Source organism: Eublepharis macularius, chromosome 12 (genome assembly GCF_028583425.1).
Source record: "Eublepharis macularius isolate TG4126 chromosome 12, MPM_Emac_v1.0, whole genome shotgun sequence".
NCBI classification, from domain to species: Eukaryota; Metazoa; Chordata; class Lepidosauria; order Squamata; family Eublepharidae; genus Eublepharis; species Eublepharis macularius.
Window position 1 is genome coordinate 63,433,751 of NC_072801.1, and position 23,652 is coordinate 63,457,402.

The following is a 23,652-nucleotide window of genomic DNA, read 5'->3' on the forward strand; positions in this document are numbered from 1 at the left end:
AATGGATTCTGGAGCCCGTGTGAAGTGAACTTTCCTAGGTCACTAGGAAAAGTCTGAGAAATTTTTGTTTCATGTTTTCCCCATACTTTTTGTAAGGATGGCAGAATTACCCTCCCCTTCCCAAGAAAAAATGGTTGTATGACTTCTTTGGCATGCCTGCCGTTTATTAAAAATTGTCCTTTCATCCTCTGATTGAGGAAGATGTTTGAGGACACTAGACTAGAAATTCTCTGACACATTTTCTGGTAGCTTTTTTGGGAGTGGTGGTGGTATTCATCCATGAAACCACACACCTAGTCTGAACCTAGTCCAGGAAAATTTTTACCCCCCCCCCCCCCGTATTTTCTTTCCTACACTGTAGTATTAAATACTAGGACTTTCTTCTGTCATAATGGAAGAGGAAAATAAATTGAGATTTACTTCCCATAACAAGAAACCAAAAATTCCTTTCTAGATTTGTAAATTTGACATCCTCTCTGAGTGAATACACATCAGTGCTTCCACAGCACAAACCAAGGTTTTAAAGCAAATTGCCACTTCATGTAAACATTACAGGTTGTATCCAATGGTTCCCTTCTGCTAAACAAGAAAATTCTCACTTTGCAGAAAGGAACTGTTAGATCCAACTCAAGTGTTTTCAAAATCACCAGTCCTGTATGCGGTGGGGAAGATTTTAAAACTATTTTCAATTGCCGAGTTATCTACCTTATGACAGCCTTTTTATTTCTAGTTATGAAGGAGAAACTGCTCATTTCCAAAGTGCCCACACACTCAGAAAGCCTTAGTTTTGCCTCCTCTTCATTCCTAATGACAGAAACACTGCACCAAGTTTTGACACACAGTTCCCACAAATTAAATCAGAAAGCAGTTTTGAGCATAAAAAAGGTGCTTTAAGGTTCTCCTTCACTTCCATAATTCAGCTGATTTTGAAGCGCCTCATCTCCTGGATCAACAGATCCCATCAGTTCACAAACTGGTTTCTCTTGGCTGGTGAGACATTTGGTCCTAACCCAGGTAAGTTCTAGCTTCTAGGAGAGCTAAGGAGATTATTATTTTTCTATCAGAGAAGCCATTAGAGCTCAGAAATACTGGCTGTCAATTAGTAAGGGGCACAGGGGAAGGCAACTGGCCACTGAAATCATTGATTTATTGTGAAAATTGACCCTGATCCCAAACCCTTGGCAATCTGGGGGTTTGTTCATACTGGGTATTAGAGCAAGAAACTGTGAAGGGAGTGGGGAAAGTTGGGTAACACGCAAGCACAGAAAAAGGAAATGAGATGAAGATGGTGCTAATGGATGTGAATTCTGAACCAAGAGACATTCTTAATTCCTCTGGACACCCATATCCTGTTATCTCAGCAAAGCTATACTGCAGACTTGGGGAGACTAAATTAGGTGCAACACAGATTACTAGCACGGAGCAAAAGAACATTGGGGCTATGGAAGTGATATTAAACCAATTTAAGAGAGTTGGAAGAAGAAATGAGTCTAGGCCAGAGGAATGTTTAAGGACGATCCAAGCACAAAGGGGGGGGGGAGATGGCAATCCCACTGTCTGGCCTTCCAGAGATGCAGGCTGCAGCTGGGAAGCTGAATTTAATTCTCATAGCACAGGGGGTGGCTGTGATTCAAAGCCCTTCAGTGTTAGTAAGAGAAACCAGAGGAAACATAATACATAGGGTAAGGGGTTATTAACATTAGAAGATCCCTGGGCTGGCAGGGGCTTAAATCCACATTTCAAGAAAAAAAAACCAGAAGGGCATTGTTTAAAATCTACATTCTGGTTCATGAGAGGAATGTGAGGACTGGTTGAGGAACCATTTTTTAATCAGATGGGTGGTGTCAAGCCAGTCTCTGGAGTTCGCCGCATCTTTTGGGGACATGGTAGTGTAGGTAGAAGCCACAGCAGTTTGCAGCACTCCTGGAGTAGATAGTGTTCTGGAAACAGACCAAATGCTGTGATCTCTGCCTGTGTATTTGGGCAGGACAGAGACCCACTGTCCACATCCAAGAAGGGATGCACAAAGTCTTCCTCTGTCAGTATGATAATTCTATGCATGCACAGATTGACCACCATCATTGGCAATCCAGGGCTCCTCCCACCCCACCCCACCCCACCCCCAGATCTATGCCCATTGTTTCTCTCTACCTAAACTGGGTTAAAGTAACCATGTTGTAGGAGAAAAAGAACAGGCCATCTTGATGGTTGCAGCTCCTTTCACAGCCCAAAGCAAGCTATAGGTGCACAACTGAGAGCTCTGGATGTGTTGCAATGTATTCTTCTCTTCCCAAGAGCGGGACTGGGAGTATTCAGCCACAAGCTGAAAAAATGATAAATTTAATCTCCGCAGCTTGGGGGTGGGGGGTATCATTCGCCATTTCTCTCCATCTACAGATTGTTGCAACGCTGGGGGAAGCAACTGCCAACGATCAGGTATGCAAGAACTGATTGCCAACGGAACATCCACAGCTTCAGTGTCTCCTTCCATATGGCGGTGGGGGAGGGGAGACAGGAAACCATGACCTGGGGGAGGCACCAGCCACACTCCAGAGGGCAAGAATCCAACCTTCCACAGTCTCACAGTCCAATCTTCTGTGGCTCTGCACTTGCAAGGATGTGGCAAGTCAAAGACCACAGATGTTGACTGAGGGGCTTGAACTGTGATTCAGTTTCAGTTTCTCCCCACCTGTAGCTCGAGGAGCCCCACTTTCCTCCCCTTTCCAACAGCCAATCCCCCCCCCATCTCCCTCCAGCAAAGCTTCCCTGTTCTCTCCCAATCGCTTCACGAGTAAGAAAAGTGCGACCCATTGAGGATGTGAGAGGTGACACTGGCCGAGCGGCTGATGCCCTGGTCCGACTGGCCGCCAGAAGCTGTGCGTCGCAATGGCTGAGGGCTGTTCCTCAGCATGACCACGTTGGAGCGGCCCCCTGGGGCTGATGACGATGAGGAAGATGAGGAGGAGGGAGAGGAAGAAGGAGGGTGAAGCCAAGCTGAAGGGGGCGGTGCTAACATAGGGGGTTGCCTCCATGCATGGGGAGCGCCAGCTGTGTTTTGGACACCATGGCTCCAGTGGGAGCCACTGCGGGGGACGGGACGGGAGGGCCAGGGCTGAGGGGGGGCAGTATAGCCTTGGTTGAAGGCTTCAGCAGGGATGCCTGTGAGTGCCATATTGCTGAATCCCAAGCGCATACTCTCAGAGTCGAAAGCCTCAATCTCCCGAGCCTGGCGCTCCAAGAGGCTCCGGATTCGATCAGAACGCTCATTCTGCAGGGATAACATCTCCTCTTCGATCTGGAGAAACAGAAGGCAAAACAAGGCAAAAGGTTTTTTAAAAATACATTTTAGAAGTGAACACTTGTAGTTCCCCAAGGAGGACATCCAAGTTCTCCAAGGAAGAGTCTAAACCCAGACAGAAAAATCTGAATCCCACACAACTCAAGAAAACCGCAGCTACAAATAAATGTGGACTATAGAAGCACAATCCACACCGGGACTGAGGGAAGAAAAGAGTGACCCTAGGGTGGATTTGACTGGGTAGTAGAGGTGAGATTACTACTTAGTCTTGTAGGGCTGGATCCAGCCAGCTTTTAAAAAAATTTCTCCCAATTCTCCTCCTTACTATACTCTGTCCCACATGGATTTTGTTCATGCAAGTCTCATGATCACAGCAAAGGCTTTATAGGGGTTAAAGGGAAAAACTGAGTGGTCACCAGTAGACAAACCGGTTGGAGCCAAGTCTTAAAGCTTTCCCTAACTGCTGAAAGCACTGATTTTACTGACTGTATACTCTAGGAGCGGGGACAGGGGCTTGCCTAAGACTACTTCATAGCTTCTGGGCTGATCCATCATACGCACAGCTCTTCACTGCTGTACTATAGTGAGATACAGAAGCTCTCTTTTCTATATATTTGTGTTTTGAGAACTAAAGCTACACTGTAGAGAGTTTATTTTTAAAAGCCCACCCACCAGACAACCTGGGATTGACATGTGAAGAACCCCAACATCATGCCTTTCTTTCTGACGAATGTGTTTTTGACCATGGCTCTTGATCCATTTGTTCCCAACTTAACAAAACCCACCTTGTCTGCATTCCTCATGCTAAAAAAGGCAGGCCTGCTCCTCAGACTAATATGGAAGTTGTTCATCTGGGATTCCCCTGCACAAGGCACTGTTTTATGAGGGCCCTGGCAACTGTAATATCAACACTCAGTGCTGCTGGCATATCTACAGTTCTCAGGAAGGTGGGCATGAAAGTTAAATATTTATACCAATTTATACCAATTAAGGTTGTTTGTTTTTGTGACATACGGCTTCCAAAAGATGTCTTTTGTGATTATTAGTATTAACTAAGCTGGAAGCTAAGATTCTGAGGAAGTGGGAGAATGGACAGGAAGCTTCTGGAATGGACAGGAAGCTGCAGGTCAGAGCAGTAGGTGAAGTGATCAAGAATCTCGGGCTGAGGATACGCACCCGTTGCTCTAGCAGTGCCCGGCGGATAGATACGCGCTGCTCAAGCTCCTTTATTTCACGCTCATGTTGTGCCTCAGTGTGGATCTTGATTTTGCTCTGATAGGCATTCAGCAACTCCAGCTCCTGTTGCAGCTGCATCCTTAGGACCTGGTACTCTGCCTCCTGAGTCTCATCCAATCGCAGCTAGGAGTGGAAGAAAAAACAGAGGTAAGAAGCCAAGGGCAAAGCCATAGAGCTGATTCCCCAACATGCAACTAGCAAGGGATGCTTCTTCTTGCAAGGTATCCTGTAGTTGTACTGCTGCTGCTTCTGAACAGGGCCTCTTCTGCACTTAGCTTTGCCCCTGAACTGTAAACCTGGCCACGTTTTGGAATGCAAACACTAAGGGTGATAACAAGTCTGAATATATTTAAAAAGAAATAAGGATTCTGTCTGCTTGGGCTTCCTGGCGTTTTAACAGAGGCACAATGGGGAAAATGGAACAAGAGCAGCTCCTTCCATCCCAAGGCTGGGGAAGATACATCTGTTGTGTTTCTGGCTGCCTTGCAGGTCTGAAACCTTCTAAGGGAAACAGCCCTTTTTAGCAAAGAACACCAAAGCTTGGATCCAGCAGAGGATTTCCACAAATGGAAAGGGAGGCAATTTTCTCTGATTCTGCCATCTTGCTGCAAACCTCCAGCTTAGCCTCTGATAGACCCTTGCTCTCCCCCCAAACATAGTGTTTTGTAGGGTGTCTGTGTTGCATTTTAGCTGCAGTAGCATAAGAGAGATGGGACTTGATCTCCGGTCTCCCGTGGGCTGGTTTCAAATACTCCATCTATTCTGTGTTTTAAGGCGGTTAGTGTCAGATTAGGATCAGGGAAACCCAGTTTCAAATCCCTCCTAAACTATGAAGCTCAATGGGTGGCCTCAGCCCAACCTGTCACACAGGCAGCGTGGGGAAAAGAGGTGTGGATATTGACAGAAAGTCCTTGGAAAGAAGGTAGGATTAAAGCGCTTGGATCCATTGGTTAACTTCCCCATCTCAGCCGCAGACATTCCTCTCCTAGTGGGACCTGAGTAAATGCATCTCCACCAGCTTCAGCAAATTGAGAGCAGGGATTGATTGGGGGTGGGGGGATGCTGAGAGAATAAAAGCAGATACGAGATGGTAAACACACCTTTGGAGCAATATTTGGAGCCAAGGGCACATCAACAAGCATGCTCTCTTTCTAGGAATAGCTGGAAACTGTAGCTTGGGATTAGGTACCTCTAACAAAACATTCTCAAAATCATACTAAAATCCCCAGGATTCTCTTGCAGGGAGGGGAAGAGTGGTAAGAGTGCCACGGAACTGGTCTAACGTGGCTACTAAACAGAGCTATATACTGCACCAAGGTCACCCACATTCTGTGCTGAGCCCCCTTACCAATTAAGACAAGCTTACCAGGCACTGCTCATTTCTCAATCTTCTGGGCAGCTGTGTGTACCATTTCTCACCCATTCCCCACCCCATCCACAAGTGGGGTACCTACGGCCTGCGTGGAGAGCATTTCATTGATGCTGTGGTCATACTGCTCCGCTAGAATGGCCAGCTTGCGCGTCTGTTCGTCCTTCAGGCGCTTCAGGATGCCTTTGTGCTCGCTCTTCGGAGTGGTCTCCAAGAGGTGGTTGCGAAGGGCCTTGTACTGCCGGGTCTGGATCTTGCAGGTGTCCTGGAACTGCTTTTTAATTTGCAGTTCCTTGGACTGGAGGGGGAGGAGGAGAAAAGATACGAGGAAAACGAAAACAGGACAAGCCCAAGAGACCAGAGGAGGAGGAGAATGGTGAAGGATGAGACAAGAAAGAAGGAATTGCCAGGGAGAGAGAGAGAGAGAGAGAGAGAGAGAAAGAGAGAGACAGGAGCATGTGTTAGACAAACAACTCCCACCAGTAAGGCGTTTTGGTGGGGGCCCACTAATTGTTTAACCGCTTGACTATTCCCACTTACACCACGGCCACTTACCCAATGACAAAGTATCTATATAGAAAGCATTTCTGTGATGCTAAAATTGGTAACTAAAGCTCTAGTCAGCAACCCCTTTAGAAGCCACGTTTTGAATCCAGAAAGGGCTGACAGGCCAGCAATGTCAACTCTACCCCAATGATTCAGTTCAGCGCAAGCCGAGACACAGGCAAAGGGCTACTTCAACCTGTTCTACCCTAGAGTACAAGCAGCAGTGACTCTTCAGTTCTGTCCTTCTGCCTGCAGCTGCTTGCTGCCAGAAACCTGGGTGCTAGGGTCCAGCAGATGAAAAGTGTTTAAGGGGGGGACGACGACTCTGAAACACTTTCTGCTCTGTTGACACAGGGTGGAAAGGGATAGAAAGGTCTTGGAGATGCGTAATGGAAGGCGTCAACCACCCTCCTCCCAGGACTGGTGGTTTATGGGAGGAACGGGACTGAGCTCCAGGATACCAGTTCCACACACCCCTATACTAAGGAAGCCAGAGCACACTTCATGGCAGACTAAAGCTGTTCATTTGTGACATGCCCTTTGCCTGTTTCTGATTGCTTCGTTCACAATTTGTTTCCTAACATTTCACTCTCAATCCTAATGTACCCCCTTTCCACTGGATGTCCTTTATGAGAAAGAACCCTGGTTTCTCAAGAAACACACTGGGGTTGTGAGCTGAGATGAATATGGTTGTGCCAAACATATTTAAAACTTTAAAAAACCCATCATAGGTTAGAAGACAGTCCACCAAAGTGAGTTTCTCTCTCTCTCTGCTTTCTCCTAGTTAAGCTGCAGTTTGGTCTAAAAAGTATTACCAAGCACAGAGCATTATCCCCAAAGACCTTTACACTATGGAAGGGGCAAAAAAAAAGGCAAGGCGTGCCACCAGGTTGTAAGCAGCTCATGGCAACCCTATGAAGTTCCACCTCATGTGGTTTTCAAGGCAAGGGATGAGCAGAGGTGGTTTGCCATTGCCTTCCTCTGCATAGCAGCCCCGTCTTCCTTGGTGGTCTCCCATCCAAGTACTGACCTTGTTTAGCTTCTGAGCTCTGATGAGAATATCTCGTCTGGGCTATTCAGGCTACTACAAGGCGTAAATATGGGCACACAATTCTTAAATACAGGGGATGGGCAGACAGTTTTATCACCTTTTTGCCCTGGCCGTCCTATAGGGAGCTCATGGCAACAACTTGATTCTCGATGTATTCTCCCCTCTTCCATTTTCTCTTAACAGCCCTGGCAAGGTGTAGGTTAGGCCGAGTGTGTGTAATTGGGCCACCTGAGTTTTCCTGGCTGCAGGGGGATTTGAACCCAGGCCTCCTCATTTCTAGTCTAACAGTAACCACTGTGCCACACTGCCTTTTGATTGAGTGCAGGACAGCAAGTGGTATCTACACCGCTGGCCAAAAACTCAGCTCCAAAGCTGGGCTGTCAGAAGATTTAAAAGTCTGAAGATCAGGGAGAAAAAGAATTGTGTCAAATACCTTTATAAAATTAAGAGACTGTACAGTGTGTAGACTTAAAATCATTTATGGAGAACCCTTGTAATCTCAGATTTGTTTTGCCTGGCCCCCTGAAAGCTTCAAGGTTTTGGGTAGGAGATTCATCTCCCTGAGGGCATGGTGGAAGCCCACCCCCCACTGTGACTCTCACAAACCTGGATGTTTTACTTGCCTTCCCCCACACTGGAATAAGAGCGGGGGTGGGGGGAGTTGCCCACACAAACTTTGTGGTAAAGCAGCAGGGGCAATTTCTCTGTAGTTCCAGGAGATGAATTATTGGTACAATTCAGGTTGGTGCCAGAGGCAGAAAGTTCAAATCTCCATCTCCCCAATTAGAGGGCAGAAACCACTGGGATGGGACTCTTGACATGAAGCCTCACAGAAATGAGGAAGATGTTCCATTTCTCTATAGTGATGCCTACAAGCAACAGCTTCCTGGTAAATGGTGTCCCATAAGACTCATGGATAGGTTTAATGTCACCCAAAATCTACTTTCAGAGACAGATATCTCAACCAATCTGAGCTACATCTCAGAACCTTGCAAAAATTACTATTTTTTGAACACTCTTTGGAATAGGTTTTAACTGGTAAGAGGTCAGTGCCACATGGATTCCAAGCTTATTTGTCTCCTGTTGGATTTAGGGGCCAAGGCTTTGGGTGTGTGCGCTAAAACTTGCCCTCTGTGTTGAAAACATCGCAAGAACGAGTGGGGGGTGGGGACAAGTAAAACTATGTACAGATGTCATTAATTCCTTCGTGTGTATTTTAAATGCTTTTATGAACACTCTGGCCTTCACAAGTGCAGGAAGCTGTAATGGAAGACTTCTCAAAGCTCTGCAGGAAGTGAAGTAAGACTGAAGGCAGACAGAGGAGCAAATATGTAACATCTCCCATTTTAGAACTGACAGGCAATTCTGAATAGTTAAACCTGTGAGATGGGGACATATGGAAGAGTAAATCTGGAAGTCACAGGGGGTGAAAACAGACTCATAGCCCAGCTCCTAAGCTTAAAGTGCCCCTTTTTATTAAAAATGTGAGAAAAGAACCAAATCAAACTCAAAATACAGCGGTGGTGAATTGTGATGCAGAATTTTTTTCTTTTATTTTTTTTCTCTTCAAAATTTCACATGCATCCACGAACAGGGAATGGAGAAATAAATAAACCACAGATAAAACACCTGCCCCCTCAAAATGGGAGAAATAAATTAAAAATAATAGAATTTTTTTAAAAAAATGCAAGGAGGGTAGGCAAAAGGGGGGAGAGGGAAGAAATACAAGTACACTATTAAATGGACAAAACAGAATCAGTACTGAAAACAAATGTGGCCAAAAAGTCAGAGGAATGCTAAAAAAAAAGTCCATGGATTAACAAAACTGGAATAAATAAAAGATCACAGGTGAACCAAAAAAGGGAGAAATACAATGATGTGCCAAATGCACAAATGGGTCCAAAATCTAGAAACACAGTAAACATAATGGATGAATGAAGTGGAATTTAAACTAAAATTAAAGAGTAATCTCAGAATGGTAAAAAAAGAAGAAGACGTGGTAACACTGCTGGACTAATAAATGCTGTGAAAATGAACAGAAATACAAATAGAAAACAAAAATAAATTTCCAACCAGAAATGTAGAAAATAGTTCCAAAGTGATTTGGACTATAAAGATCAGGATCTTCCAAGGCATTTATATGACAAAGAATTAGTAAGAAGGGAAGCTAAAAATCCTAGCTATGCCTGTCACTCTCAGCTCACTTACTTGAAATAAGCAAGATTATATTCTCGCAGGTAACTGTGTTGAGAAATGCTCTTCAAGATTAAGCCTCCCAATTCAGGTAAAAAAATAAATTAGCAATTTTTTTGCCAATTTGTTAGTGCATTAGTTATAAATAAGATATGAAATAAAAGGCTAATGTTCTAAAAAATAAAAATAAAAGGAAGTCCATTGATAAAAGTAGTTATGCTATCCTCTAGTGTTCTGACGCTTGATTAGAAAGAAGAAATATACAGTAATGCTTGTATTGGCAGGACTACAATCAGCACAGGAACGCGCGAGTCCTTGGGCTTACACAGAACACAGCTGTTGCTTGCATTACAAGGAAGGGCATCTGATTAAGGGCCGCCAAGCAGCAAGGGCTGCCGTCTCAGGCTAAACAGAGAGCTCAGGTTCTCTAGGCCCTTGCTATCTTTGAGTGTTACCAAGCTGTAAAAAATGAAGGGAATCTGAATGTTCAGTTATCAAAACACTTTTCACTTACCTGCGATTTCAATACTTTCAAATTCTGGCTCGTGAATAGCTTCCAGACATGCAAAGTATTGGAATTTCAGGTACATAGGCAGTCTCTTCTGTTTTTTTTAAGATGGACTCACACATATCTATGTGTGCTTAAGACATTAAACCGATGTAAGATTATCTTACATATTTTCTGACATTAATCTTCCTAGACCAGGGGGCAACTACCTAAAAAAATCAGCAATTTTTCTGAACTCTCAGCATATGGTATTTGACCATTTTCAGCCACATAAAGAAAATACTGGTTTGCCTATCATGCTTTAAAGTGAACATTTGTATATTTAGTGGATTTCTCCCATTTTCAGTCAAATTATAAAAATATATATCTCACATTAGCTTCCCTTCCCTCTTCCCCACAAAACTTTTTAATATAAAATTTACAAAAAAAAGTCACAAACATACACACAAACAAAGTCAGCTTGAAATATATACATTCAAGGCAAAACAAAAAAACCCAAAGTGATAGGGATATTACAAATAGGGTGGAAATGATAAATATATATATTTATAAAATGGTGAAATATATATATATATATATGGGAACGGCGAAAGAATCACCTAGGACTGGTTAACCCCTTAGGAGCTGGGAAGAGTCTGAGTTCTCAAAGCACAAACACCCCTTTGTCATATACTTTCCAGACCAACAGAAACACGGGTCATTATTATGTGGAACTGGTGTGTGTGTGTGTGTGCGCGTGTGCGGGGGTAGATTCAAGTGGGATTCAGATACTGATCTTTTGAAGACAGATGGCAAGGAATGGGCACCCCAACAATATCTGTACATTAAGCCCTAACAGCTTCTTCATCTTTGGGAGGGTTTCCTAAGTTGGCTGGAATTGAAGACAGATAACCCATTCAATGTATGGTTTAAGGTGGAACCAGTGGCACCTGAAAATTTTAAAGGGCATTATTGCAAGAGCAGAGCACTGAGCAATCCTGCCCCCCACCCCAGTCCCCATGATACTCAAGGGTGCGTGGACTGAGGCCAGTCTGCTTCAACTCTACGGATAACGGTAGAGGCCTGACTCCTTTTGGCACCAATCACATATCCCAAATTCTCCCGTCCTCCCCCAGCAGAACCATTAAGTGGGTGGAGATACAGCCGTCCTATCCACACCAGCAGCTCAAAAGGGCGTCAGGTGATTCTTTCCTCGTTAGGATAATGAACACGCAACAACGCCTCACCCCACCCCCAACCTGTAAACAAACAAGGAGCCGGCACACACTCCTGTATGTTCCCCCACCCCAAACAACAACAACAAAAAGCCTTTTCTCAAGTAGTCCCTGGCCTGGGCGGAGGCCGCCCAGGGATCCTTGGCGTTAAGACCTCAATTTACCTTCCCTCTGTCATGTCTCTTTCTGCCCCACCACTGCCAACTTCCCCCCAATACTTCATCTTAATGAAAAGTAGTAACTTTCAGAAAAAAAACACTGGTCGGTTCTGCTCAATCTCCCCAAACACACTCTGTGTGTGTCACACATGAAGGGCCAGGACACCACTGGAACTGTCTGAAGGGTTCTACAGCCTATTTTCACAGTTTCAGAATTCGGCTTGTCAAGTCACAGCACAGCTGCCCCTTCTGATGCTTACCTCCAGGGTTTCCGGACCGGCTGGGCTGCCTGCCCACGACTTCTTCTATTCCCCTGCCTGGCTGACCCCATGGAGTGCACTCTTAGCTTGGCTGCGTGCACCACCAAGCGGGGGATGCGGCTAGGTGTCTCCTCACGCAGGACATGCAGCCCCTTGAGACAGCGCAGGGCGGGTGGAGGCAACTGCGCACAGATCACCTCTGCCAGAAACTTGTTGAGGCTACACACTGGTTTGGCAAAGAGAGCTATGGCCTTGTGGTGCCAAGGAAGTGGAGGCAGGCGCTGGCGGGACAGCACTGGGATGCGGCTACGGAAGCCACCTTTATTGGTTTTGGGGAAGAGGCGGAACAGGCCCTTTTCACTAACCAGACCCAAGTGCTGAAGGATGCGGAAAGCAGGACGTGGGAGACGCAAGAGGGCTAGCAGCCAAAAGCGCCGGGCGCGGCGGGGAAGTCCTCTCAGGCTGTGTCTTGCTAGTGCCCCCGATAGATAGAGGGGTAGGAAAAGCCAAGGAGAGGCTAAAAGATAGGAAGCCAGGAGGATGACAGGGACATAGAGACGCCCCCTATTGGCACTCAGCCCCACTACACCTACTGCCCCTGCCATTTTGGCCAGAAGTAGAAAGGAGGCTCCAGAGAGGAGGAAGATAGAGTGCAGGAGAGTGTAGGTGACTCCCAGACCGACCAGTGCTCCTTCGAGGGCCAGGAGAATATCCTGAAAGCCTCCCCCCTGGGCCCACAAAGCAGCTAGCAGCAGGAGAAGTGTTGGAGCACAAGGATAGGCAGAGACCAACAATGCCAAGGCTACACAGAGGACATGAGGCAAAACAGCTGCCACTGGAGGGGGGACAGGGCGGGCTTTGCTGGGACACTGACTGCTGGAATCTTCAGGGGCTGGGCAGCCATCACCAGGGCCTCGCAGTGCCCCCTCTTCCATGATGGGAGATAAGGGATGAGGGTATAAGAGATCTTCACATCTGAACAGATCTACTAGCTGATCAGCCTCTTGCCCATCAGGCTCTGGAGCACCTGGGCGTCCCCGGGCTGTTGACAGAAAGTCCGAACCCTCTCCATATTGATCTGGCACCACATGAAATTCTGGGTTCAGTTCTAGATCCACAGCTCCCTCTTCATACAGCCCCAGTGGCTTCAATCTTCCTCCACTGAAACCTAGAATCGGGCCTTCTTTTCTGCTAAGATCTAGAGCTTCACTGTCCATCCCATCAAGCCCACACCTTTGCCTCAGTTCCACAACTGCAGCCTCCTGCCTATCTGGAATGGCATCTGCCAGGCATTCCCAATCTGGCTCTGCATCTCTGTAACACCTTGATTCAGACACTAGAATCTCCATGTTCTCATCTAGATCTAGACCCCTCTCTGGCAACCAGTCTGGTTCAATACACTCTGCTTTCAACTCTAGGTCATCCTCATCAAGTCCATACTCTTGAGCCACATGCCTGGGAGAGTCTTGCTTTGGTTCTGGGATCCCGGATTCAAAGGTACACTTCCTTAAGAGATCTGGACGTGTTATCCTGGAGTCTACAACTACATCACCACCATCACCGCCCTGAGTTAGCTCCAGAGCCTGTCTACCATGTTTGCATTGACCCAGAGCATCATAACATGGACTACCTGTCTCCAGAACAGAGGATTCATGTCCTCTTGGGTCTAGATGCTCAATGTGTGTACATTCAGATCCTGCATCAACCAGCACTTTTTGACCCCCATTTTCATAACCATCTGGACTTGGCCCACCCAATTGTTGCTCTAAATCTCCAGCCTCACATCTGTCCGTTTCTATGACCCCTGGGTGCCCCTGTCCTGGCTCCAGAACCCCCACATCCTGCCCTTCGGGGCACCACTGGCAGCAAGGCGGTGTGTAGGTAGCACCTACTTTGAGGCTCTTGGGCTGCTGACGGACCTCCATGGCATGTTTCTGGCGTAGCTCCTGCTCACGGCGCTTGTTGTACTCCAGCTGATTAGAGAGCTCGGTTTGGTGCTGCAGGCGGGTGAGTTCAGTGCGGGTGCGCTGGACAGTGTGCAGGTGACGGAATTCCAACTCCTGGGTGGACTCGTGCTGGCGCAGTAGCATAGCACATTCCAGGTCCTTCTGTGTCTGTTTTTTGTTCAGCTCCTGGAAAAGCAAAGCAGAAAAGTGTCATAATGGGCCACCAAGACTTCCCTCTCCACAGCACCACAGCTCTTTCAAGGACCTAGTTATCCTCTTTGTTTGGCCTAAATGCTTCCAACGATTAAGTTTTTCTTATTGGCCTAAGATTAACCATCCTGTCACTAGACTCTTCTTACTGTCCCAGTATTAGGAGCTGTTAGCTCTGGAATACTGTGAAAGCAGAGGATTTGGTAAAGGGTACAAAGATTTGGTACCCTGAGAAACTGCTTCCTCCACAGCAGGTCTCTGGAGAGATATGTATACATTTTCTCAATAAAAATTAATTAAATAATTTTAAAAATACATGTGACGTTGGTGGAAAGTGCCATCAATTCATAGCTGACTTATGGTGTCCCTTGCTGGAGTTTTCAAGACATGAGACTAATAGAGGTGGTTTGCCGTTGTGCAAACTAATTTCTACCACCAATGGATGTGAAGGAGAGCTTGCAAGTATCTGGACAACGCCTTTCAACACAGATGAGCCTGTGTTCTTTCAGTTCTTGTGTCTGCCCCGCCTCCAGCAACCGACAACAGTCATCCAAACTGTGGCCGCCAGTTCCAGTTCTTCTGGGATTTCTGTGTCTCCTCACAGAATCCCCAAAAAGGAAAATCAAGAAGGTGGAAGGCAATCCTAGCCTTGTCAGTACCTCCAACCCCCTTGGCACTCCCTCTCCTGTGGCTCTGACCTTTCAGCCATGTTGCAGTATCCCATTTGTACTGTCCTGTGGTCCCTCTCTGCCCTAATACACCAAGCTCTGGCTATCAGTTCCTACCTCTCGCAGCAGGTCTTGGTCCAGGTTGTGGCGGGCAAGCAGCATCTTGCGCTTGTACTGGCGGCACTGCAGCTCAAAGTACTGCCTCTGGCGGCGCAGAAGGTTGGCTTCTTCCTCAGCCTGGTAATGCTGCATGTTCTCTTTCTGCCTCAGCAGCCACTCCTGCTTCTCTCGCTTGGGGGTGCTCTGGTTCTCCTGCAGCTCCTGGGAGACAAATGAGAAGGAAAGGTCAGCCATGTGAAGCTGGATATCAGGTATGGAAGTGCCCCCCCCTACTCTTGCACTTATAACCAAGAATGCTTCTGCTCAAGCAGAGGCCTACATAGATGAAAAGAATACGGAGGTGAAGGGTACTGCTGTGCTGATACTGTTTTTCGCAAAAATCCTGCAAAGTAGGCCTCTGGCCCCATTCTGCACTAACAGTTACCTCATTTTAACACATCCTGCCTTCTGTTCCCTTCTCACTGAATAGAGTTAGCAAGCAGAGCAGAACCTGCTTGAAGCTAAGTTCTTGCCAGCTCTTTCCCAAAGAACCTACCACAGAGAATATGACTATTTCTTCCCAAAGAAATAACTCTACAGCCTATTTATGAAGAGGGGGATGTTATAGCTTGCAGGGGGTTATGGGAACACCCAGTAGAAAACAATGTTCTTTGACCCAGGATTTCACTGAACTTTGCTGAACAGCAGCTTAGGAGGGGTGGAGGGAAATGGGGGATGTCAAATATTCTCCTGCATTTTGCAAACAAACATTTATTGCTCCATGAAGATTATGAGTTCTACCACTTGCTCCAAACCGTGTCTCCTCAAGGACCTTTTTCACAAGAAAGCACTACAGACTGTAAGCAAAGAGGACCAGGGTAGGAAAATAAGCCATGCTAGGGTTACAGGCTACCACCACAATGGGAAAATATAAGAGAAGGGGCAAAAGAAAGACTGCCAAAAGAAGACCTTTGGTAACATTTTGTTTCTGTTTCTCCTTGCCCCTTCATATCCCCCACCACAATTCCTTCCATTTGGATCCCACTTTTATTTCAAGGAGTTCGGCAGGGGCTTCTGCCATTCCCCCTCCCCACAATTCAGTAAGACAGGTGAGGCCAAGAGAATGACTGATCCAAGGTCACGGCTCCAGCTCCAGCAAGCTTCATGGCTCCAGCAAACATTCAGCCATGGGTTTCCCTAGTCCAAGCCCAACAGGTTGTCACACTACAAAGGCTCTACCTCTTTGAGCTGCTCCTTGCGTAGCTTATACTGGCGCTTCTGTGATTCCAGCAAGTTGCCCAACTCCTTCTTCTGCTGGCCCAAGATATGCTGCTGGAATTTCTTTTCCTCAGCCAGGGCTGCCTTTGCCTGTAGAAGGAAAAGCAGTTTGCAAATGAAGAGATTAGATGTAGGTTGCCCAGGGCTGCATGTATTCTGCAACTCCAGACAGGGGTAGAAAGTTAAGCATCCAGCAGAGAATTTAACTACCTAAAAAACGCTGAATTTATTTATTTATTTATTTATTTATTTATTCTAGCCCTTATAGGGGTGACAAAAGGCTCATGAGGAAAGTATTTGCTAGAATCTTGGACACAAGATTGAAGTGGGGCTGAGATTCCCAATGGAGAGGAGTTTTAGGGCCTTGCAAAGATCCTTGAACAGCAAAAATATGTACAAACAAAAAAATAATGCAAATTTGCACAGTTTATTACAGGTTACAATTGAGTGTTTTCCTGGCATACTATCTTAAGGAGTGTGTACAGGGAGCATCAGCTCCAGAACTGAGGGAGAGGATTTGGGCAAGACACTATCAGATAATTTTCTTAATCTGGAAAAGTTTCACCCACTGTCTCACCTTGGGCGCTCAATGCAATGAGAATGGTGGGGATGCTGGGTCTTTGGCTAGGGCCAGTGCTCCACAGAGGCCTGGGCACTGCCAAGGGTGGAATTCAGGAGGATGATTCCCAAGCCTCTCCTCAGCAAACTGTGGCTATCTCCAAGTGCTGAGTAGGGATGTGCGCTTTGGGTTTCCGATTCGGGAAAAATACCCCAACCGGACCCGATTTGCAAAGATTTGGGTTTTCCGAAGCGGCCCCAGTACGCCCAGGCCATTTCGGAAACCCTGAATCAAAGAAACCCGAAGCTATTTGTATAGCTTCGGGAAGCTTTGGGGCAAGGGGTTGAAAATATCCCTCTCCATGCCGCTGTACAGTAGGAGGGAGAGGGACATTTAAACCAAGGATCAGCTGTTTGTCGGTGTTTCTGACAAACAGCTGATCTTCGACACACGGTCTCTCCTCCATCCCAACTGGGTGGAGGAGGGGGAGGGGGCCCTGAGCAGAAGCTCGTTCCCGGCGCGGCTTCCAAATTGCACCGGGAACGGGCTTCAGCTCATGGTCTCCCCTCCATCCCAACCGGGTGGAAGTGGGGAGGGGGCTCTGAGCAGAAGCCCATTCCTGGTGCAGCTTCCAAGCCGTGCCGGGAACGGGCTTCAGCTCAAAGTCTCCCCCCCTTCCCAACCGGCTGATAGTTTAAAGGTACCTGCTTGCAGGAAAGGAGCCCTTTAAACTATCAGCTGTCTGGCAGCAGGGGGAAATCTCCTCTGCCGCCTGCCAGCTGATAGTTTAAAGGGATCTTTAAAGGGCCAGATAAGTTGGTTGGAGGGGAGGGGGAGCTAAGTGGGGGTGGGTTGGGGTGCTGGGAGAAATCCCAGTCCCCTAAATCACTTTGGAATGCTCCGAATCTTTACAGAGCATTCCGAAGTGATTCAAATACCCGAATCCAAAGTGGCTTGCCGCTTTAGGTTTTGGGTATTTCCAAATATATTTCCTGCTTCGGGGAAACCTGAAGCAGGAAATCCAAATATTTTCGGGGTGTACACCCCTAGTGCTGAACTGCCAGGTCACAGCTTCTCTGACTAGAAGGAATGGGGCTTTTAATCTTTTTGTTGGTTACTTTACTGTCTTATAGATACCCTGGCCTGTGTTCAGTCTGTTTCGTGTTGGGCAAGCTTTTATGCCATTTTTTCTACTTATGTATTGCTGTTGTTGACTGTTGGATTAGGACTCTTAGCTGTTGGATTAGGATTAGCTGTTGGATTAGGACTCTTAGCTGTGTTAGTTGCATTCATCAGTTTCTAGAGAGGCAACATATCAATTTTCTAAAGAAACAGCAGTATAGCAGCAGACAGTAGAGTAATTCAAACCAGAATAAGCCTGTAAGAACCATGGGAGCCAGAAAAGACAAAGACAATAATAGGGATAAACTTTTTGCAGTTCTTCACTTCTCCACCCCAAAACATGGCTGTTTAACACTGCAAAGGCCTTCAACCTCACTAAAGCTCTGCCAGAGCCTTTCTATCTCCTGTAGCTCCTTCTTGCCGACCCCATTATGACCCCTCCACATGTAGGCAAGGCCAGCTCCTCACCTCCTTCTCAAAAATAGCCTGATGCTTCTTGGCCAGTTTCTCAGCTTCAGCAGAGAAGTTGTTACGGTGGGCCTCGAGCTCCTTGTCGAGGCGCAGCTGGTGCTCATCCAGTTCTGCCCGGAGCTTATTCTCCAGTGCCAGCAGCTGCTTTTGATGCTGACGACGCATCCGCTTGTAGCCACTCATCTGATCGCGCAGTGCTGAATCCTGCTCATGCTCCTGAATCTGGCGAGTCACCTGGAAAGAGCCAGGAGTGGGGAAGGGGAGAGGAGGAATTTCCACTTTCGTTCAATTGGAGTTACAGTCGGCTGGAGTCAACCAGATTTTTGGTTTATGAAAAAGGGAGAAGGGGAGGGGCCATAGATCCACAGTACAACTCTTGTTTAGCATGAAGGAAGTCCCAGGTTTAATCCCAACATCTCCAGTTTAAAGAAGAATCAGGTTGGAGGTGATGTGAAAGAGGGTCTGAGACCCTGCCAAGCTATTGCCACTTTGAGTAAACAATACTGACTTTGATGGACCAAGGGTCTGATATGGTATAAAGGCAGCTTCATATGCCTGTGTGTGAGGGGGTCCCTTTGATCACCAAAAAAGGTTGTGGTGGGGATCATGAGACCTGCATGGATAAAAGCTATATGGGTCAGGGGCTGTAATAAGGAGAGACTTAGCAACTGGGAGACTTAGTGAAAAGGCTAGTTGGATCCAATCCAATACGCAAATCCCGCTGTTAATGCGCCTATTAAGTTTGATATGTACCCAATGTCACCACTAAAAAAAAGCCTAGAAACACATCTTTCGGTTTCATCCTTAATGTCCTGCCCAATAAAAACCTGGATCCTGCGATCTGGGGCTACAATGCCTAGGCTATTAATCAGACTGAAAGCGCTCTCTTCTCCCTGCCCCAATTAACTGGACAACATATTTTTAAATACCTTATTTTACTACATGTGTGGATAGTGCCCTCAAGCCATAGCTGTCTTATGGCGACCCCTAGTGGATTTTCTTGGCAAGAGACTATCAGAGGTGGTTTGCCCTTGCCTACATCTGCAACCCTGGTCTTCGTTGATGGTGTCCTATCCAATTACTAACCCAGGCCAACCCTGCTTAGCTTCTGAGATCTGACGAGATCAGGCTCACCTGGGCTATCCAGGTCAGGGTATTTTACTACATAGGTATATGAAAAATTTAGCAACAGACACCATCTTAACAGGCACAGTCCTCCCATCCCACCCTAGAACTGGTACAAGTGCCATGTAAAAACATTTCCTCCTTCAGAACTACTGTTTTATTTGTATGCAAATTCATTTTGATTTGCATGGGCTTTAATAGTGTGATAGCTGTAGTTTTTCAATTGACTTCCATTTGTTTTAAGCAAATGATCATAAACAGCATTAGAGAAAGACCCAATTTGCATTAGAAGACAAAGTTCTGGACTTCTATGTTTCACATTCCCCACTCCAACTTCTAGTCCTTGCAACAGTATGTTATACCTAAGAACTGTCTTAATAGATCAGACCCAAAATGACAGAGAACCACACTAAGTATCTAATGCCACTGATAGGTCTTTCTCCTGTGAATCTAATGCTAAATCCAGGCAAAAGCTCTCCCCGTGCATTCTGTGTCCCTGCATTTTTCCTGCCTTTTCACTCACCCCTGTGTGCTACAGCGCTGCATTCCACTGAATTCATATGGTGGACTCTCAGATTCTACCCAGCAAGAATTGTACCGGTTGCTCTAGCAGAACTGCAGCAATACCTTCGTCTCGAGTAGGATTTGGAGAACAACATTCGCTACCACTCAGAAGATAGCTCTCCAGTCCTGCAGACCCTGAAATCTTCCCATAACAACAGGGTGGGCTGGGACAACAAAGGCTGCAACTGGTTTTGTTGAAACATAACCCCACCCTCCACTCACCAGGGAAGCTGTACGAATGGTGGCAAAGTGGTCTCTATTGCGGCAGTAGGCACGGCGTCGGGCAGCTGATGATGAACTCTGGGGCTCCATCTCAGGCTGGTATGGGTCATCATATAGGTTGTCGTGACCCTGAACGATACCAGAACAGGAGTGTGAAGCAACAAACCTTGGTTTCCAACACCATATAATGTTAAAATGGGTTAAGCCAATTGGGTAGCCAAAAGCAATTCCAAGAATGATTTAGGAGTTACACTGGGTACCCCAGGCTACTGAAGAGAAGTAAAACAATCTGACTGCTGGACGGACACATTAGGGTCAGAAACACAGTCCCCAAGACTCAGTAAGTTAAAGCTGTGCGTGGAATACTGTGGTCATCTTTGGGCAACATGGCACAATGCTGCCTATGGGTTGGAAAAGACCCAGGGGACAGCTACAAGGATAATGAAAAAACTAGGTATGTCTGGTTTAGGCAGAAGAATGAAGGGGAAGGGGAAGAGAGAGATGCTGCCCATTTCCAAATACTTAAAAATCACTGCCAAGAAGAAAAGGAGGAAATGATACCTCATCCTATCAAATGAGGATATGAATACCTGCACCACTATGCATAACACAAGCTTGTATTTCAAGAGTTTAAAACTTGGAGGGGGAAGCAAAGAGAAAAATCTCTCAGAAAAAGGGCAGTTTACTAGTGAAGTCAGCCACATACCGGCAGATTCCAAGAACCGCACCAGAATACTTTTACTACATAGTGTTCTAACTAGGAATGTACAGATTGAACAATGTTGCCTACCAGATTCTAAATGAGTATCATCCACCCTTTGTCCTTCCCACAACCACTCACAGTCTAATGAATATCCCTGTCTCTAACTCAAAAAAACAAACTTTGGTTTTTCTGGGCCAATCTGCATTTAAGACTTTTGCCCCACAGTCTGCTCATTCAAGCAAGATTTACATAAGCTTCTCATCTTTGGTGCTGGCTACAGTAATTCATAATTGAGGGAGTTGTGAAAAAGAGCAAGCTGCTGAATTCTTTTACCCAACCTGCTCCCAGAAAATATTCTTAGGAATTAAAGTGGATCAATTTGGTCTTCCTGTATAGCTTGAATACAAGATGGCAGGGCCCAATACTTCAATGCACCCAAATGTTCTCACTTTCAGGTACCATCCCCCACCCACCCCTCCTCTCAATATTTAGGATTGCTTCAAAGAAGCACTGCAGTCCCATACCGGGAGACGATGGATAACAGAGCTGTTGGAGGTGACTGTGTGCTCGCCTTCTTGCATCATGGCGATCTCCGCTCCGTCGTCATCATCGGAAGCATCTGCCAGGCTGTTGACACTGCTACTCTGGCTGCTGGCACTGATAGACATACTGGGCACTGAATGGCTGCTCTCCATGCTGTTGATGGTGCCTGTCCGGTGGAGGAATTGCTCCACTTCCTACAAGGAGGAGACAAGAGAGACTGGAGCTCCCTCTACAATGAGTTACAGAGGGAGCTGCCTCTTGGTAAGCCACAGACAGGTGTGACAAGACAGAAATCCTCACCTCCTCCTCTTCTGGTGCCTCAGCATTTGGGCCATTCTGTGCCTCCTGGAAAAGGATTTTCTTCATCTTGCGGTACTGCAGGTTGTCCAGCTCCCTCACGGCATCCTTGGTTCGCTGGATGAGGTCCATGATAACCGTCTGGGGCCGTTCCCGCAAGAGGAAGCGATGCTATGGGGTAATAAAAGCATAAAGTTGAGAGCTGGTGTAGTGTAATAGTTAAGTAATTGCACTGTGTTGCAGCACTTCACTGTTTTGAACCTCACTACTGCCACGAACACACCAGGTGGCCTTGGGTAAGCCACTCCTGTCATCCCCAGCTCCCTAGCTGTATTGTGGGGATAACACTGACTGAGTGGGCACTAGTCTGTCCAGAAGAGCGGTATACAAAGGAACAGTTGTTATTATTATAAGGTTGGAGGTGCAGTTGGTTGCAAAATCATTACATTGAATCCTTCGTAGACCTTGTCAATTTGCCATCAGATTAGTCTTGGTCCACAAATGACTGAAGCTAAGACATGGGGCACTCAGCCAACATGCGTAGGTGAATCAGAAATTAAAGGAATTGTAAATACTTTGGTAAACAGGGCCACCAATCAAAACTCTTGATTTTTCCACCACATACTTTATTCTTTCACCTAAAAAATCCTAATTATATGCCTTCCTCTGATCCCCTGGGTTCATAAATAATCTCCTACCCTTAACACCATGTGCATTGTGCCACAAATTGTGCTGTGATTCAAGATTCTATATTGCATGGAATAATGAGAAGAAACCCATCTGCCCAATCATACAGGGGTGCAGCTAGGCAGGATAGTACCTTAAGAAGCACATCAGAGGTTGGGCGGTCCTGGGGAATCTTCTGCAGGCACGAATCCACGAAGTTCCGGAAATATTCAGACCTAGAAGAAGCAGGAAAAAGTAAGTCCAGTTCTGCTTCCCGTGCAATTCTGGTATTTTATTCTCTTCTTTCCTATTTCCCTCTTTCATACAATCCCACTATCTGAGAATTCCCTTACCAGTGGCTGGACTGGAGCAATGGAGAGTCATTCTGGGCGATGTGGTATAAGGCACTCATAGCATTCATGTTAAAGAGGGGTGGTTTCCGCTCCGCTGGGAACAGAAGAAATTGATATTAGTGCTGTGATTCTCCCTCCCACCTCCTCTTAATTCAACATTCCAAAGGGGCTTCAAATTCTGCAAGGGAGCTCCAAGAGCATGCCACCACCCCACCCCAGACACCCATCCCTTACCAAGTTCAATGCATGTGATGCCTAGTGACCAGACATCCACCTTGCCGTCATATTGCCCCTCATCCATGGCTAGGATCACCTCGGGAGCCATCCTGGAAAGAGTTCAGAGCAAAATGGTGTGAGGTCTGCACCATGCAATCCTATTCCTCTCTTAAGCATCCTCTAGCCTTCTTACTTCCAAAGGGTAAGCCCCTTCTCTAGAGAACCTCCTCATTCATGTCCCTAACAATTTTAACCTTCTCTAAATCCTCCCTGCAGTTCAAGGAAATGACATGTTATAAATTCACATCCATCTGTCTGCCGACCATTTCTCCTTCTGCCAGAGTTTAATATTGACCTACCAGATCTGTGGCAAGAATACAGAAACATGGCACTCAATTATCTCCTGCCACAAACCATTCCTGCCTGTCTCCCAGGTTAACACAAGCCACAGTTCCCCCCTTTACTCACCAATATGGGGTGCCAACAAAGGAGTTAGCAGGAGCTATGATGGAGGCCGAGCCAAAGTCCCCCAGCTTCACTTGTCCTGGCTCAGTCAGCAGTATGTTCCCAGCTTTCACATCTCTGCAAAAGACAAGACTGGCTCTTAAAAACTGCATATGCGAGAAAAAGGTGGGCAGCCAACAAGATAGCCACAGAAGAAGTAGGAGGGTGGAGTCATATCAACAGATGAGTGCATCAGAAAACAACATGTGTATGGGCAGAGGGAGACTGACAGGTTAGGTCGGACTGTCTGAAGCACTGTTATAGCATGGGGAA

General features: G+C 46.5%; 1 protein-coding gene across 2 annotated transcripts in view; it reads right to left on the reverse strand.

Annotated features, from left to right (window-relative positions):
* Positions 1-326: 326 nt before the first annotated feature.
* The window catches only part of TAOK2 (TAO kinase 2), a 37,199-nt gene continuing 13,873 nt past the window's right edge, over positions 327-23,652 (reverse strand). The window contains exons 7-20 of one of the 2 annotated variants that reach the window (XM_054992488.1): positions 23,344-23,457; positions 22,894-22,985; positions 22,660-22,753; positions 22,461-22,542; positions 21,644-21,811; positions 21,325-21,537; positions 20,098-20,226; positions 18,184-18,420; positions 15,996-16,124; positions 14,775-14,978; positions 13,726-13,965; positions 5,989-6,201; positions 4,475-4,657; positions 327-3,295 (exon numbers count right to left, since the gene is read on the reverse strand). In XM_054992488.1, coding sequence (XP_054848463.1) covers positions 2,786-3,295; positions 4,475-4,657; positions 5,989-6,201; positions 13,726-13,965; positions 14,775-14,978; positions 15,996-16,124; positions 18,184-18,420; positions 20,098-20,226; positions 21,325-21,537; positions 21,644-21,811; positions 22,461-22,542; positions 22,660-22,753; positions 22,894-22,985; positions 23,344-23,457 — 2,608 coding nt within the window. In that variant the 3' untranslated portion in view covers positions 327-2,785. Of the gene's footprint in view, positions 3,296-4,474; positions 4,658-5,988; positions 6,202-9,036; positions 13,966-14,774; positions 14,979-15,995; positions 16,125-18,183; positions 18,421-20,097; positions 20,227-21,324; positions 21,538-21,643; positions 21,812-22,460; positions 22,543-22,659; positions 22,754-22,893; positions 22,986-23,343; positions 23,458-23,652 lie in introns of those variants that run through there. The other variant, XM_054992487.1, reaches the window with a different exon arrangement.